Source organism: Ursus arctos, chromosome X (genome assembly GCF_023065955.2).
Source record: "Ursus arctos isolate Adak ecotype North America chromosome X, UrsArc2.0, whole genome shotgun sequence".
Taxonomy (NCBI): Eukaryota; Metazoa; Chordata; class Mammalia; order Carnivora; family Ursidae; genus Ursus; species Ursus arctos.
Window position 1 is genome coordinate 58,741,526 of NC_079873.1, and position 18,781 is coordinate 58,760,306.

Below are 18,781 nucleotides of genomic sequence, written 5' to 3' on the forward strand. Positions count from 1 at the left end.
CACTTTACAAGTCTTCTACTTCTTTTGTTAAATTTATTTCTAAATATTTTCTTAATTCTATTGTAAATGGTCTGTTACTTTCATTTTCAGATTGTTCCTTACTAGTGTATACAAATACAATTGATTTTTATAGGTTGAGCCTTGTATTATTTTTCTATATAGTGTAACAAATTTAATGGTTTATTTTTTTTAAGATTTTATTTATTTATTTGACAGAGAGAGAGACAGCCAGTGAGAAAGGGAACACAAGCAGGGGGAGTGGGAGAGGAAGAAGCAGGCTCCCAGCAGAGGAGCCTGACGTGGGGCTCGATCCCAGACTGCTGGGATCACGCCCCGAGCCGAAGGCAGACGCTTAACGACTGCGCCACCCAGGCACCCCACAAATTTAATGGTTTAAAACAATAACTTTTATTATTTCACGGTCAGAAGTCTGGGCATGGCTCAATTGGGTTCTCATATTAGGATCTCACAAGGCCAAAATCAAGGGCTGGTAGGGCTGTCTGTATTCCTTTCAAGAGATTCAGGGAAAGAATTTGCTTCCAAACTCTGTCAGATTTTTGCAGAAATCATTTCCTTCTTATTCTTTCTATGTGACCCTTTCTGTCTTGAAGCTAGCAATGGTGGTTTGAGTTCTTCTTTTGCTTCAGATCCCTCTGACTGTCCTTCCATCTGCCAGAAAAAGTGCTGTACTTTTAAAGGCCCTTGAGATTACATTGGGTTCACCACAGTAATCCAGGATAATCTCCCCCCATTTTAAAGCCAAATAATTAGTAACTTTAATTATATCTGCAACATTCCTTTTGCAATGTAATGTAACATATTCACAGGTGTAACTCCAGGAAGTGAAGATCATGGGAGCCAGAATTCTACCCACCAAAATCTTGTTTCCTGCAAACTTGCTGAACTTATTTTAGTAATGTTTTAGTGGATTTGTAACCTAATAACTAAAGTGAGTTCACACCTTGTTAAGTTACAGATAGAGACTACATCAGGTGGAGTTGTCACACAAAACTTTACTTCAACAGATAAGGAAATCATGGGGAATAACTTCCAAAAGCCATGACTCCTGAGTGGGGGTAAATTGATTTCTTTTATTTAGGGATAGGATGAATATTCAGAAAAGGGGGGAGGGATTTGTCATTGCATGTAGAGGTATAAGGTCATATACATGTATTTAGGAATACATGTATTAGGCCTGTACATGCCTTGTATGTTATGCTAATGAGGTTTGTATTCCTCCTTGGACAGATATTATAATGAGGTAGAAGTTACTGTCAGACACTCCATGGTCGATCTGCACAGATGTGAGCCCGTCGTCAAGCTCAAACTGGTCTAAGCCTACCCTAGCTCTTCCTGTTGTTTGCCTCTAAAAGATAAGGTTAACATTCTTGTGAAGAAGGGGTAGTCTGTGAGGGTTTTGCTGGGGACATTTTTAACCTCATTAACCCTATGGATCTTGGTTTCAGATTCCTTAGGGTTTTCTCTCTGAAAGATCATGTCTGCAAATGAAAACAGTTTCACTTTTTCATTTCCAGTCTGGATGCCTTTTATTTCTTATTTTTGTCTAATTGCCCACACTATTCTTTCTAGTACAATGTTAAGTAAAAGTAGTGGGAGGAGACATTCTTGTCTTTTTTCTGATCTTAAGAGGAAAACGGTCTCTCTTCATTAAGTATATTAGCTGTAGTTTTTTCATAGATGACCTTTATCAGGTTGAGGGAGTTCACATTTATTCCTAGTTTTTAAAGGATTTTTATCATGAATGGATATTGGATTTTGTCCAAGGCTTTTTCTAAATCTATGAAGATGATCATGTCATTTTTGTCCTTTATTCTATTAATATAACGTATTATAGCAATTAATTTTTGTGTTCCTCAGATAAGTTCCACTTGGTAATGATGTATAATCTTTTTCATATGTTGTTAGATTCAGTTTGCTAGTATTTTGTTGAGTTTGTGCTTATATTCACGGTATTATTTCTTCTGTAACTGTTTGGTAGTACTCATCATTGAAACCATCTAGGCCTGAGTTTTTCTTTGGGAAAAGATTTATAATTACTTAATTCAGTCTCTTTGTTACCCATCTGATTTTGTTTAGAGATTCTATCAAGTACAGTAACCCCACGGTATACTCTAGCTGGCATTGTTGCTGTTCTCGCCCACTGTGAATGAGCTGAATACAATCGCCATTGACTGTTAACTTACATAGTTAAACAAATAGAATAGTTTCTTATGTTGGTGCTTTGGAAGTCATTTCAGATATGGGTTTGTAAATCATTCAGTTTTGAGGAGTAGTTTTAAAATTTAACAATGCCTTCTTTATCAGAAACCTAATAAAACTCTTCCAAATAAGAGTTGAAAATGCATAGTAATCTTTTATTTTAATTTTTTGAAGGTTCTGCAAACTTTTCTTCCTCTCTACAAAATATGTGCACTCCAATGGAGAAATTCAGTCTCTGCTCCCTTGTTTAGGACAATGCTGCTTCTCATTAATTTAATATTTTTTCCTCTAAATAAAGTTTTCTGATTAGCTGTTTTTAGTATGTTCTTTTCAGTGAAAATTCTGATATATGTTGGCTTGCTTTATTCAACTTGTAGACCTCAAGTGACTACTATATGCCAGGCATTTGTGCTAGGAGCTCTTATAGGAAGACTTTCTGTGAGGAGTCAGATTAACTTGGCATATTACATGTATATTGAAAAAGTAACCCTATGAAAAGATATGTGAAAGTCAAGATTAGGTCCATAGGTGAACTACTAGCTGTATCGGTAATGATTTCACAGTAGTCCAGTGAATGGACTCACAGCACAGAATAATTTGTACATATTTCATTTTGAAAAGCATATATTAAAATCCCATATACATGGGTGTGGGTGTGTGAAGAGGGAAAGAGAGATCTTATAATAACAGTATAATAATTGCTCAAAATATTACTCCCCTTTTGGCAATTTCTGTCAGTCACATTGCCTTTTTTCTGATTTCTAATGGAAAAACAAGAAGAGAAAATAATTGGATTTTACAGACAAGCAGAAAAATATAGATACATATAGTTTACAAAGTTCTTCAGTTCATCTTGTAACAAAGTCTTGATTCTTCCTCTTAGACCAGAAGATCAATTCAGAAGTTATTAGAATGGGAAAATAACAGATTATATCACAAGGTAAGAAAGTTTAGGCAAATAAGTGCCCCACTTATATATTTGCATTATTAAATTGAAAAAACAGGAATTTTTCAGGCCACGAAAAAATGGATTAGAGAATTAATATTCGATTTTAATGTATATTCTTTACAAAGTTATTTTTAAATGCTATTTTATGTATCTTACGCTTATTCCTGGATGGTTCTCAGTGATGTATTCAAATGTTATAGGTAATAATTAATAAAATTGATGTCAAAATTCTTAACTGTACTTTCTTAGCTTGCTTTGCACTGGAAGTTGACTAAAAGGAAATGCGAAACTAGCAATATGATGGAGTATGTAAGTATGCAGTTGTTTGTAGCTCCTTTTTTTGGATTCCATTCTAAATGTTACATCTTACTGTGCTTATCATTTGTCAGTTCTTCTTTCTACATTTTTTCTCCTGAGCCTAGACTTCTGTCAGTTGGAACATAGAGGTTTCCTTCCATCTTCCTTAGATTTGTAGCCAACATAAAATATCTTGAAAGCTAGTAATTACTTAGATCTGAGAAAAATCTCAGCTAGTATGCTGCAATGAAAACATCGCACAGTCTTAATCTTCTTTTCACATAGGTGCAGACCATCACATATGGTAATGAGCACAGCTGCTGTTGAACAAAATATTTCTAAATATGATCTTGACAAAACTTGCATAAAACAGGAATTGACTTCTGAATTCTGAATTCATGTTCCGGCTTTTTGTCTTAGCTAACGCTTAATTTTCAATAAAGAAATGATAAGCTCTATTTCTTTTTTACTGAAAGTTATGCAATCTTAATCACAAAACACAAATTTACATGTAACCAAAGTGATAACTTCAGCTTCGTAAACATTCAGAAGAATATGAAATTTATCTAAACTTCAAGTTGCTGACATATATATATTTACTATATAAACATTCCATTTTCATATCATAAATAAGGATTATTATGTTATTTTTCTCCACTTTGATTAGCTAGGGAAAAAATGTGCAAATGACCACAAATGTAAAATCCACTATAGATAAAACCTTATATAAAGTATCATAAATTCACATGTTAAATTTATAAATAAAATATTAAATATAAATTTAGTATGTACATTTATATAAGTTTATAAATATCTTAGGTTTTTATTATTATAGTTCCAGCTTTTAATTAAAATGTTTTAATCAGTCCATTTGTATGTTTCATAATTTTTTACAAACAACTTGTAAAAGATAGTAATAACCAATATCAGCTGCTTTAACTGGAAAATATGTAGATGTAATATAGATAAAAGTATTTTTCTAACCTGTATAACACAGTTTTAATCCCTTCTACTTTGTCAAAAAAAAAAAAGGTGGGGAAGAGGAGGTGTAGATGGAGATAGTAATGTAAGAAGGTTTGCTTTTCTGCACCTAAACAATTATTATAAATTAGGTCATAGAGACTGTTAGCTACAATAAGTAGTTATGTTTGCCAATTTGATTCAATTGCCAATCTAATGATAACTTAGAGTAAATTCTTTCATAACTGTTTTATATATTTCACTTACTTTATACTAGAGGACCAAAGTACAGTCCTGTGAAAAATGATTATAGACTTCCTGGGTTATATATATTCTAGTAAATGAAAATTATTTTGTCAATATATTCTTGTTTGTTTTTATTTTACAGGTAATACTAATAGAATTCTTACCAAAATATCCCATATTCCGACCTGACTGAGGAATTTTATTCAGTCACTTCTGTGTTACTTGTCATTTCCTACCCTTAGTGCCTTGTAGATGATTTTGGAATGAAGATGGTCTCCTTTGCTGTGTTCAACTTATTCTTTATTTCTTCTTATTATTATTCTTTAGAATATTCTCCTTACTCTTTATTTGTGTTGGTTTAAGAAGAAAATTTGCACATCTTTTTTTTTTGTTAAATGAGGCTTGTGTTTTGCACTCTCAATTTTTAAATAAATACACACACAGACGTATATGTATATATATAGTTGCCACTAAAGATAAAACATCAGTGCCGGTGTTTAAAAAACAAAAACAAAAATTTGTTCTGAGCATGCTGCCTTATAATTTTCATATTCACTGTTTCTAAATATGCATCATTTTTCTAGGCTACTTAATGCTCTGTAATCCCTTACTGGACATAAGTAAATAAGCTTTTGGTAGCTTTAGAAATGGTTTTACTCTTACTTGCTTTTAAAGGACATGCAATTAATAGCACTGGTTTTGTCCTGCACTTTGCTAAATTATCACTTATGTTAGTGGATAAAATATTTAAACTCTTTAAAAGACTTGTAAATATTGTCTCTTTGCATAACATAAAATGTGATATGCCATGGTTTACAGAATGTAATATTACTCTTACTGTGTTGCCAACAAATCTGCATAGATTTTAATATGAATGAAGTTTGCAAGCATCCTTTTGAATGTATAGACTGTTAACATGCTGTTTTATGGCAGAGCCATAATGAGTTTGTTAAAAATTTCAGGTGTAGGGCGGGATTGCCCTTTGTAATGAGTGGATTAAAATCGAAATCATTTTCTGAGATATTCTGCATTGCACCTGAAACCAAGAACCTTAGTTTTTCCATTTAATTCAGTAATTCTCATTTTGTCCTCCATTTCCACCCCCCAAAAAATTCATTTGACATCTGACACATTTCACAGCTTCACTATCCTTATTTATTTCCCTTTATGTATCCTTTCCCTCATTTGAAAATACACACAATTATGATCTTTAAGGAGTGTTTCAAGATTTCAGATGTCTTGGGAGGTGTCTAGATCCTCATGAAAGCCACTGCTAATCCCTTTTTGGAGTTCTGATATTCTGCTTTGGGAAGGAGAGAGCGCTATAATTGAGAAGTTGTACCTAAAGAATATATAGTGGCTGATTCATAATCGATAAAAAAATTCTTTACTTTTTGAGGATCTTTTTTAAACATTTGAATATTAATGAGGAAAGACAAGTACTTAGACAAAAGTATTTTAATTTATAAATTCACCACACATGTAGCCTTTTCATTTATATGTACCTATTTTTCTTTTTCTCTTCACGAGTAAGATGAGTGAGAATACCACACTTAGTTTGAATTTTTAACATAATTATAAAGCTTTATGTTGTGTTAATTCAACTGCAAATGTATGCCTGTATGTAGGCATTATTTGTAATTCCTATGCTAGAAATAAATTAAAAGAATCTGAGAGTCAATAATATCCTATTTGTCATCTTACTCTTACTACTTTAAGTAAAAATTTTTTAGACAAGCATTTATCCCAGTGAAGAGAACAGTCATTTCTTCATACAAAGTCAAGTATTTTAAAGTCACTTTTAAAATTTATGCCTAATTTGAAATCCATAGTCCTGGACCAGTAAAAGAAGAGGGAAAAAGAGACACTATTTGATATACGACTATAATCGTTTGCACACTTTTCCACCTCTCTCTGTAGAGTCCCATTACCCATGCCACCAAGCCACCCGGAATCTCTAACTTTTAAATGTGTGCCTGCAAATACCATTTGTCTGTCTGCTGCAAAAATATGTATTTTTATAGACAAGGTGGAAACCTCTGAAAATGCATACCAAATGTCTTGTTTTATAGCTAAGGTCAGGGAAAAATTGTATCTGTGGTTTATGCTCCAGCTAATATCATCAGGTTTATGCTTCAAACTGTGACTGTTTAATACCAAAATTGATTTCCAGAATAATACAAAATTTCTAAATTATCAAGGATAGAATAATTTTAAGTGTCAATCCTTAAAATCTCATTTTTTTTTCTGTATATTTAGAATTTGGCCATGTATATTTAGAATTTGGGCATAGTAACTTTTTCTGCCATGTATAAATCACACTTGGTTTTGCTCAAAGAATGGCAAGAAGTGGTGAATTGTTTCCATGAAACAAATACTGAGACAGAAATAGAGTGCATCTGAAAGTGACAGATTATAACTTAAGTTACAGTAGTATTTGTCATAAAAATCATTTGCCACCATTCGTAAACTTAATTTAAAAACCTGCTCTAATTGCTTTTAAATTTATTATTTTATTGTTTATTATGCTGACTGACTCATCTTATTTTCTTGAACTACTCAGATAATACCTAATTTTCTTTTTTTTTTCTTTCTTATATGACTGCTTTTTTAAACTATTTTCCTATGTAAGGGGCTAATTAGCAGTTGGGTATTTTGGAGTGCTTTGGAGGGGGTGTTTTCTTTTCAATGAAATTGGCTGCAGTGAATGATGAAATGACAAAGCACACTGTGTGGTCATTAATTCCTCACCCCATTGACCTTTTTGTTCTTTTATCCTTAGGATAGAATATACTTGGATATTTCTATCAAGTTAGAATATTTTTATGAAAGCTGTTTTTAGGTTGAACAAAGTAATTCTGAATTTCTTTGTTACATGATATTCTTTTATGAATAACATGTATGTGCCAAAGTACATAAATTTCACAAAGCTTTGAAGTTACAAGTTAAAACTGTTCCTTCTCTAACTTTCCGTTACACATCTCCATCCCCAGTGCCCCTTTAAACACCTAAATTACGTATACAATGAAATCAAGGCCTAACCTTTTTCAACTATTTTTTGTTCCCTCCTACCCACGTGAAAGAGATCATTGTAGTCAAACATTAGAAGTAGATGGAGAAGTGCCTTGTCTGTTTTGACAAACATAACATTTTACTTTAAAGGAAACAGAATGGATGAATTGACAGATCATTAGATTTAAAACCATCCTTTTCAAGTATAAGAATGTTTCATTAGCATATTATATTTCTTCTATTTATTTAAAGCCTGTTTCCTTGTTTTCTCCCAATCATAGATGTTAGTGATAAAATATTACAGAACAGGACTATCAATCACTTACACAACTGTTAGAATTCTAATGCTAGTGAATATGTAATTTAACATGATTCTGGAAGAACAGTGGTCTTTGAAGCCCTACCAAAACCCACTTAAGTATTTAATGTACATACTATTTATATTATTATGATCTATAAACACTAATATGTGATCAATTAATCTGTATTAACATTTAGCACTCTATCATTTTTAATGAAATTTATTCTCATTTTTTCATAATTTGAATGAAGTTCCGTGTTCCATAACATTTGTAAGGCTTAAAACAAGTAGGGTTTTTCCAAATGTATTGGGAGTTTTCAAAAATTATTAGCATTTTAATTTTATTTACAAATAAACCAACACTTAAAATCAAACCTCACTATTTGAATGTAAAGCCCCAAACAATATTTCATCAGAATTAACTATGTTGATCTAGGAGGATATAGAAATTTTATACACTCATTTAATTGTAACAGTTTCACATATGGAAACATATTTTGCTAATTTGATTATAACATGCCCAAATTCATTGAAGTTAAGTCCTCTTATGCCTATAAAATTCTGCTTTAAAAAATTCATTTTGCAACAATTGTCCAATTGTTCGGGTTCCTTTAAATGGTGAACTATTGGGAAATTTTCCACAGAAAAGGAATAGATTTTATTAATAATACTTGTTCATGTAACATGAGACTAAAAAAAGAAAGGATATGTATATCCTTATCTTGCCCCAAATTTCTCTTTTTGATTCTGAGCCTTTTCATTTTGATGATGGCAACCTGAGAATATATTCCATTTTCTGTGGACTTTGTCAGATTCTTACTATATGAGGAATTGATCTAATAAAATGGGCTTTAGGCAAGTCACTTAAATTACATGTCAGTCTCTTCATCTATAAAATCATGGGGTTGAACCTAGAGCTGGACAGAAAATTAGAGATAAACTAAGATTCTGTGATTCTAGGAATCCTTAGGAAATTTTTACTCTACAGAATCCCAGAATGATTTTTCTCAGATCTACTACCCTTGGTGGAAATTCTCACAGTGCCTTGCACAGTAAATGTTTGATTTGCCAACTGGCTCCTAGCTGTTGTGCGTTCATGTCACACAGACTCAAAGAACCTGATATCTGCTAGACCTCAGCCCCTCTATGGTAATAAGAATAAATTTAGTTTCCCTAGAAACTAAAGACTAAGATATGTGGGCTTTGCATATGTGGAATCTGACTATGCATTTGGTATCTAGGCAAGATTATAACTGTGACAACAATGGAGTTATGGGAGGACCCACTTTGACATAGATGTGAAAAGTTTTCATATCCTATCCAATATCTGCTTCAGTGTCTTACTAGGTTCCATATCCTCAAAAAGATCTGTTGGAACAAATTGATATTAGATGGAAGGAAAAGTGGTATGAAATTCAAACCCAAATCACTTCTGGTTTAATTCTTAGCTCTGCTGCTTAATTCCTCTGTACCTCATGTCCTCATTGTGGAAGTGGGGACAATAAGCTGGACCTACCTCACAGGGGAATTGAGGATTTTTTTCATATATTAATGTGCTTTTGAAGTTGACTGAAAGATATACTGGATATCATAATTTTGTAATTTCTAAATAGATTCCTTTAAGTCTGTGTTGTTATGTTTTCTTTCTCAGTCAAACCCTACAGAATGAGTGTTGCAATTAATCTATTTTATCAGTAGTAAATTTGGTTATTAATCCCCTATATATTAACATGAGTAATTGTGTTATGTTAATACTTGACATAGGGAGGAAAAGCAGCTGGATGTAAACCAGTGGTTCCCAGCTTGGGACAGATAAAGATAGCAGTGGGGGCATCCTTGAACCTTTTTTTTAATATTTCAAAAAAATACTAGAAATCATACATTTACCCATATTTCTGCCACATAAGCCAACTAGACATTGAATTTCCATGCATTTTGCTTATATTTTTTCAATCCTGCCTAACATAACACTGGTTATCCACTGATCAGAAGCTGTGAATGACAGTTCTGCTTTTGGTTAATAAAAGAATGAAAAAGCCTATTATTACATGCAGTTTAGTAAATAAAATTCTTCAAAACATGGGGAAGGAATAATAAAGGGATCCTTTTGGTGAAAATGTTGGAAGCCACTTTTATAAAGGAACTAAGATTATTTGACCCTCTCCACAAGTTACTTACCCAGTCCCTAAATAATGAAATGCTAGGGTGTGTGTGTGTGTGTGTGTGTGTGTGTGTGTGTGTGTGTGTTGGCTAGATTGGGCTATATAACTTCAGGTTAGAATTTGCCTTCTGTTCTCTTCTGTTTCAGGATAACTGAGTTAATTTATTTGAGTGTGTATTTGTAAATTATATATATACACATGGGATTGCAAAGGTGGAAAGTGTTGTATGTTCTAGCATTGGAGTAAATATCAACTTCCGAGTCTCAAAGTAGTTCTTTGAGTAGTGTATAAACTCATTATGAGTCTAGGCAATAATTTCTCAAATGTCCCTTTTATTCCTGCTTATTTTGTTGCTTTTATCTTGGCTTAATTTTCTTAATTTTCCATTTTTCTAGTAAGCAAATAGTGTAAAATTATTTTAATGCCTAAACTTTGACCAAATTACAAATGTTTGAAATTATATAATCTACAAGCTAGTTTGCCCTACTTGACTAACCACATACAAATATGAATCTCAGCTGCAAAAACAGGAAATGCTGGTAGCTGGAAAATGGGCATTGATCAAAACATCTGTTTGAAAAGCCTAGGATTTCTACTTTTTGGCAGAGGATTCCTATTGGGACAGCTTTACCAGAAAAGAATAAAAGTGGATATGTCCATTCAAACCAAGAACATTCGTGCATCTTGTATTGTTACATAGCCTGTGGAATGATTTTATTTTTCTCCCAAGTTTGAGAGTGACTCCCCTGAAAGAACTCAACCTATATACAGCTGTGCCAAAATGAAGGACACCTGCCTCTCTGAAACTTTCACTGCTGCTTCTGTTGTTCACTTGTCAGATATAAAATTTTATTATCTCAGGATGCAAAATTACAATAAAGTGCAAATCTGTGTTAATGAATTGTGTGTTCTTTGGTCCATCTTCCTTTCTTCCTTCTCTTCCCTGTTTTCATCATTCTAAGGTAGTTACTTAAGGCTTCCTTTTAAAAATTCTATTTTGCATATTGCCTCTTCGTGCATTTGCAAATATTATGTCTGATCCCATAATTCATGCTATATATTGGCTTTGGGGGCCTTTGTGGTGCCCATTGTTTGATATTTGCCTAAGTAGGAATTCGTTTCTAAACTACTTTTCATGCCTACCTGTGAACTATAAAATTAAAAGTAAAAAGTGGCGTTCCACCTTCATAAGCATAATTTTTTAGTGAAAGAAATGTTGAAATGTGAAGGTACTTGGCACAAGTTTTGCCTCTCTTGTCAACAGTTTGTCATAAAAAAAATTCAAGCGTTAACATCGTCTACTTGATTTACTACTCAAGCTGATTAGCATGCAGTATTAGATTTTTTAAACTTATGCCAAACTTTTGCAAATTCAGCAAAGCAAGAAAATGTAACATAACAAGAAAAACTTAATGTTTCCCATAATCTTTGATAATTATAGTAGGTATTTTTTTAAAAGACTTTACATTTTGAACTGTTAAAGCAGAGATGACCGGGGCACCTGGGTGGCTCACTCTGGTAAGTGTCTGCCTTCAGCTCAGATCATGATCCCAGGACCCTGGGATCGAGCCCCACATCAGTCTCCCTGCTCAACAGAGAGCCTGCTTCTCCCTCTCCCTCTGCTGCCCCCCACCCCCACTTGTGTTCTCTCTCAAATAAATAAAATCTTAAAAAAAAAAAAAAGCAGAGATGAGAGACTTAAACCTATAGGGAAGTTTCATGTTTTGTTTAAAGAAATGTTTTTTGAAACTTTACTATATGGATGAGCAAAAATCTGTACTTTTTATTGATAACTACGTGTGGAGTAGGATGTGCTATGTGGAAAATACTTTTTATGTTACATTTTCTAATACTGAGGGCTGAAGCCACATGCTTTATCTGTCATTAAATAATATTTAACACAGTATTGGATATTTACTTACCTAAATGTAGGAAATTCTCTGGGGGATACTAGAATTCTCCAGTTGTAATTACCATAAATCTGAATTGTGATCCCTGTTCTGTCTCCTGAGTGACTTCTAGCAAAAATCAGGACACTCAGCTTGATTTTATACATCATCCCCGGGTAGGAGGTTGAGTTAGATCAAGGTTGCAAACTAAGATATAGCCACTCCTCCAACAGACATGTCTTTTTGACTTGCAGAATTTTTTTCACACATTTTGAATTAGTTGCCAGCACTTAAAATTAAGAGCCTTCACATAGAAATCCAGATTTCTGGCTTCTTTTGAGAAATTTCATATGTGAGCAATTAACTAGAGCTGAGTAGCAGCCAGCCCCTTTTAGAGGGAGCATTTACTGTGTTTTGCCATGGTCATTACTATTTTCTCTTGTCTCCCTGAAACTCAGGTTATTTTGTTATGATATAGATAGAAAGCAAAATATTTCTTGAATCCATGTCTCTTTCAAAATTGAGGAAAAAATACTAACCATGATAGCTACATATACTCTTTTTCAAAAAATGGTGTGGGAGGGGGTGGAGAGAGTGTTTTGGGCTTTCGGTGTTGGTTTTTTTGGTGGAGGGGAACTGTTTTCTTACAAATGACCACTGATTTCATAATTCCTGAGCCAGACGATCTCTAAAGCCCCATTTAATTCTGACATTTTAAGTTTCCATGAGATGATTCTATAACACTGTATTTCAAATTGTTATGCCTTTGAAGGTCTGTGTATGATAAGTGGATAGTGTTTACGAAACTGGTCAGGCTTCCAAATAGAATAGTGGCATCAAAGACCACCTATGAAACACAGCCACAAGCAGGGCTTTTTAGAACTTTATTTTAGAACTAAACTTTTAGTTGTTTAACAAAGGTTTAGTCAAACACCCAGAGCAGCACCTACCTTGTTATATCCCAAGGGTAATACTGCCCAAAGTGACACTACCATGATAAGAATTCTAGGTAGGAATCTGTAAAACCTATCCTATATTTTGTTATTTACATAGGACTACTGATTGTTTCTCTTTCTTTATATATTGAGCCAAGATGATATTGATCAAAAAGAAAATTTAGGGGACACCTGGATGTCTCAGTCAGTTAAGCATCTACCTTTGACTCAGGTCATGACCCAGGGTCCTGGGATGGAGTCCCTTATCAGGCTTCTTGCTCAGCAGGGAGCCTGCTTCTCCCTCTACCTGCCTCTCCCCCTGCTTGTGCTCTGTCTCTTTCTGACAAATAAATAAAATCTTTTTAGAAACAAATAAAATTTAGACTTATTTCAAAAGTAGGCTGTTCATTATTTTTTCCTTCTGTAAAAAATACCAAAAAAATAGGTTATTATTTCACTCATGTGGAATCAAAAAAAATGAGTAAATAAAAACAATCAGACCTAAAATACAGAGGACAAACTGATGGTTGACAGAGGGAAGGGGTTTGGGGGAGTGGGCAAAATGTGTGAAGGAGAGTGGGAGATACAGGCTTCCAGTTACGGAATGAACAAGTCACTAGAATAAAAGGCACAACATAGGGAATTTAGCCAATAATACTGTAATAGCATTGTATGGTGACAGATGGTAGATACACTTGTGGTAAACATAGCATAACATATAAAGAAGTTGAATCAGTATGTTGTACAACTGAAACTAATGTTAACATTCTGTGTCAACTATACTCAAATCAAATATTTTCGAAAAGTAGGTTAAACTCAATATGTTTAGATTCTACAACCAGAACTAAGTTTTTGCTCTAATAGGACCTGTATTATGGTCTAATGGATGAAAAGTATGGGCATTAAGAGAATTTTGTCCTTATTAGAAAAATATTGGCTTCCACTAGAAAATATAAGAAGTATGAAGAAGAAAATGAAAGTTTCCCATAACCTACCATCTACAACCATTTTAATGTTTTAAATGTTACAACATAAGATTTTTATCTGTATGTGTAATGCATTTTTAAAAAGCTTTAATTAGATTGCATATTGTGTGCTGCTTTTACAGTTTCATATTTTCCCGTATTAATACATAATCTTTGAAACTAAATTATGGTGATATACAAGTACAATGTTTGAATATGCCATAACTTCCCACTGTTTGGTATTTAGTCTGTTTTCAGTGTTTTGCTATTATAAATAATGACTTCATGAGCATTTTTATACATAAATCTTCACCTGAATCTGGTAATTTCCTTCAGAAAGATTCCTATAAATTATTAGGTGAAAGGATATGAAGTCTTTATAGCTCTTGATGTATATTCCAAAATTGCCTTAAGAGAGGCATGGGAAGTGGGACACTCAGAAAAAGTATATCCGTCTTCCTCTGGATAGATGAGAAGAATTAAGAGTAAGAATTAATACAGCCACTCTACTTAGAGGTGCTAATTGGGGTGGGATACTGGCAAAAATTGGAAGGCTCAAACTGGCATTCCTAGCAGCTAGGAATAGAACAGAGGGTCCTTGCTTCTCCACTTAAGGGCATGCAGACACCATCCTCAGCCCTGCAGATCTGTCCTTAAAAGTCAGTGCTATACCACCTCACACCAGTCAGAATGGCTAAAATTAAGAAGTCAGGAAATGACAGAGGTTGACAAGGATGCAGAGAAAGGGGAACCCTTCTACACTGTTGGTGGGAATGCAAGCTGGTATAGCAACTCCGGAAAACAGTGTGGTGGTTCCTCAAAAAGTTAAAAATAGAGCTACCACCCACCAATTGCCCTACTGGGTATTTACCCCAAAGATACAAATGTAGTGATCCGAAGGGACACCTGCACCCCAATGTTTATAGCAACAACGGCCACAATAGCCAAACTATGGAAAGAGCCCAGATATCCATCGACAGATGAATGGATAAAGAAAATGTGGTATATATTTACAATGAAATATTATACAGCCATCAAAAAATGAAATCTTGCCATTTGCAATGACATAGATGGAACTAGAGGGTATTAGGCTAAGTGAAATAAGTCAGAGAAAGACAGTTATCATATGATCTCACTCATAGGTGGAATTTAAGAAACAAGGCAGAGGATCATAGGGGAAGAAAGGAAAAAATGAAACAAGAGGAAACCAGAGAGGTAAACAAACCATTAGAGACTCTTAATCACAAGAAACAAACTGAAGGTTGCTGGAGGGGAAGAGGGTAGAGTGATGGGGTAACTGGGTGATGAACACGGGAGGGTATGTGTTGTAATGAGCACTGGGTATTATATAAGACTGATGAATCATAGACCTGTATCCCTGAAATAAATTATACATTGTATGTTAATTAATTGATTTTAATTTTAAAAATCAAATAAAATTTTTAAAAATTAAAAAGTCAGTGTTAGACACCTCATCCCTTGAAAACCACTGGCTTTCAAATTTTATGATTTACAGAGCTCTGATAGCTCAGTAAAAAAACAGCAAATACAATTTGTGTGTCTATAATTACCCTCCCATCTTTCAGCAGTCAGATATACTGCTTCCCTTGATAGCTTTCAAAATTTCACCTTATGAAAGAGCCCCTTCCTTATGTACTATTTACCATATTCTGTGTCCCTGTAGGGTTATTTCTCACTCTCCTAAAATTTCTCACTCTCTGCCTCTTACCTGCTTTACCAATTCTGGAAAGGCAGCCATGGTTCAGGGAAAGAAGCACTGTATCTATATGACATTTATTATAAATCTGGCTTTATGCTTCCTGCCTGCTATTCCCCTCTAGACAATTTTGAAAAAGGAGTTTAACTCTTAGCTTTTGTTTCTGTTGTAAAACAGAAATAATTGTTAGGATTAAGTAAGGTAACATGTGGAAGGGCTGGGAAGATATAAAATCACAGTACTTTTGTTTCTATGGAAGAATAATTTCACAATCTATGCCTTCTGATAGGTGAATAAATTAATCCAATTCTTTAATCAGGATTGTCTACTGCTGCTTATCTTAAAAAGATGTTCATCATTCAAAACTCTGCCAAGGTAGAAGTAGTGGGTCCTTTCTCAGTTCTTTTTATTTGGAGTCACTCCTCAAGTTCTTTAGGCATTCTTTGTACACCCGTTATGTGCATGGCCCCTGCCATGTCTCATTTCTCTTTTCTGAGAAAACATCCTGAAATACAGTTGACCCTTGAACAACGCAGGGGTTAGGGGCACCAGCTCCCCCCACCATGCAGTCAAAACTCCACATATAAATTTGACTCCCCCAAAACAATAGCCTACTGCTGACTGAAAGCCTTACTGATAACATAAACAGTCAATTAACACATATTTTATATATTACATGTATTGTATACCATATTCTTACAATAAACTAGGGAAAAGGTTAATAAGAAAATCGTAAGGAAAATAAATTTATAGAACTGTACTATTTAAAAAAAATCTATGTATAAGCAGACCCGTGCAGTTCAAACCCATGTTGTTCAAGGATCAACTATACTTATAGTTTGATCAGGGTTTTCACAGATGAAAAGTGGGCAGTAATGCAGATAATCAGAGTGGCATAGATGATGATCAGAATGAAAGGCAGAGGAAGATCAAAGGAGAACTCCAAATGCTTTCAAAAGAGAACTCTCCAAGGATTAGTGAATTTTCAACAAGCAAAGATAGGATGTACATAAAGGGGGCCAAAGAGCAAGAGTGATGAATTATAAAAAAAGGACTTGATACCTTTGGATGTTGAAGACATTTTCTGGGACTTTTTTTTCCTCCAGCTACTTATTTGAAGTGACTAGAGAAGGGGAAAATTTGAATAACCAACCTTTCAACTGGAGGCGAAGGGTAACACCTCTGCACGCAGAGCCCTATTTCCCATGATATCGGTCAGTCTGCTACTCTATAAAGAGCTTAATGAGTAATCAAGTACAATATTGTGTTATACAATCCTTAATTTTGTCTTTCAATTTGACTTTTATCTCAGCCTTGGCTTTTATTCATTTCTGTCTCAAACTTTTGTTTGCTCAAAGTGATAGAGTCAACAAATAAATCTGTGCTCACAAATGAGAATGGGAACTCTACTGGCCATCCCACTGAGTTCATCTGAGTCATGTTAGTGTTGGCTTGGCCTCTAAGAATAATGTGCTTTGGTGTATTTCAGGCACCAAGTCAGAATTAAGTCTCAATTGGGAGGAATGAGTACCTGGTTAAAAGATACCAGAATGCCATACCATAAGTTTAAGAGAAATGGTTTGATCACTCAGAGCAGGCCAATGCTGACTCTAGAAGTTGTAATGAAGAGAAAAATGATGCCAAGACCTACCATAAAGAACAGAGCAACTGGAGGGATATGTGCTTTGGATCCAAGTAAGTCAGTAACAGTGTCACCTACGTTCCACTTTCTCCTCAGATCAGTAATAGCTGACAGAGACAATTTATGCTCATATTGTCTAGTTGTTTAATAGAAAAGATTGGTAATGGGACATGGCTTGTAAAGAGGTTTTAAGATGTTCTTTCTCATAAAAAAAATGATTTGTACCTTGTGAAAATGAGTAGTTCCTCAAGACATGCCAGCAACTAAGCCTACATCACACTCACAGTCTACTTTAAAATCTCTGTTTTCTAGGTACACAGTGGGTCTTTTCCACTTTCTAGTCTGTTGAGCTACAACAGAATGGGGAAAAAACTAAAGATAAAGATTAAAAGAGATCATGGATTAGTGAGTAGAAAAAGAAAGAGTAGGTGACCTTTGGAGACTGCTATGAGACCTTACACCTGAAGTAGAAGAAAAGTGGTCTTATGGAAAGAACACTGAACTTGGAGTCAGATTATTTGGATTCAAATGCTGTCTCCACATTTTTCTAGCTTTGAGATCACTTAAAGTCTTTGATATACTTATGAAATGGGAAGAATATAATAATTCTTGCCCAATACTGAATTCCCTCCAATATGAAACAATTGCTATTCTGACAATCACTGTGTTCATGTTTAGAATGCCCTCTCCCTTCTTTTCAAAAGCTTATACATCTTGCCTCCTCAGTGAAAACTTTCTTGACCACCCTATATCAAAGAAATCTTCCTTGTAGCACTCTCTCTCACTCCTTTCACACTTACCTAGTATATAGCATATGCTATTTCTACATGTATGTGTATTGCCTATTATAACCAAACATCCTGATTCCTTTATTACAGTACAGATTTAATTTTTTTTAATTTTTTTAATGATTTTTATTATATTATGTTAGTCACCATACAGTACATCCCCGGTTTCCGATGTAAGGCTCGATGATTCATTAGTTGTGTATAACACCCAGTGCACCATGCAATACGTGCCCTCCTTACTACCCATCACCGGTCTATCCCATTCCCCCACCTCCCTCCCCTCTGAAGTCCTCAGTTTCTTTCTCATAGTCCATAGTCTCTCATGTTTCATTCCCCCTTCTGATTACCCCCCTTTTCTTTATCCCTTTCTTCCCCTACCGATCATCCTAGTTCTTATGTTCCATAGATGAGAGAAATCATATGATAGTTGTCTTTCTCTGCTTGACTTATTTCACTTAGCATTATCTCCTCCAGTGCTGTCCATGTTGCAGCAAATGTTGAGAACTCGTTCTTTCTGATAGCTGAGTAATATTCCATTGTATATATGGACCACAACTTCTTAATCCAGTCATCTGTTGAAGGGCATCTCGGCTCCTTCCACAATTTAGCTATTGTGGACATTGCTGCTATGAACATTGGGGTGCATATGGCCCTTCTCTTCACTACGTCTGTATCTTTGGGGTAAATACCCAGTAGTG

At 34.4% G+C, this 18,781-nt stretch overlaps 1 protein-coding gene across 2 annotated transcripts in view; it reads left to right on the forward strand.

Annotated features, from left to right (window-relative positions):
* The window catches only part of CHIC1 (cysteine rich hydrophobic domain 1), a 61,262-nt gene extending 50,218 nt beyond the window's left edge, over positions 1-11,044 (forward strand). Inside the window, exons 4-6 of one of the 2 annotated variants that reach the window (XM_026487187.4) lie at positions 3,104-3,160; positions 3,419-3,478; positions 4,815-11,044. In XM_026487187.4, coding sequence (XP_026342972.1) covers positions 3,104-3,160; positions 3,419-3,478; positions 4,815-4,865 — 168 coding nt within the window. In that variant the 3' untranslated portion in view covers positions 4,866-11,044. The remainder of the gene's footprint in view (positions 1-3,103; positions 3,161-3,418; positions 3,479-4,814) is intronic. The other variant, XM_057312526.1, reaches the window with a different exon arrangement.
* Positions 11,045-18,781: the final 7,737 nt, after the last annotated feature.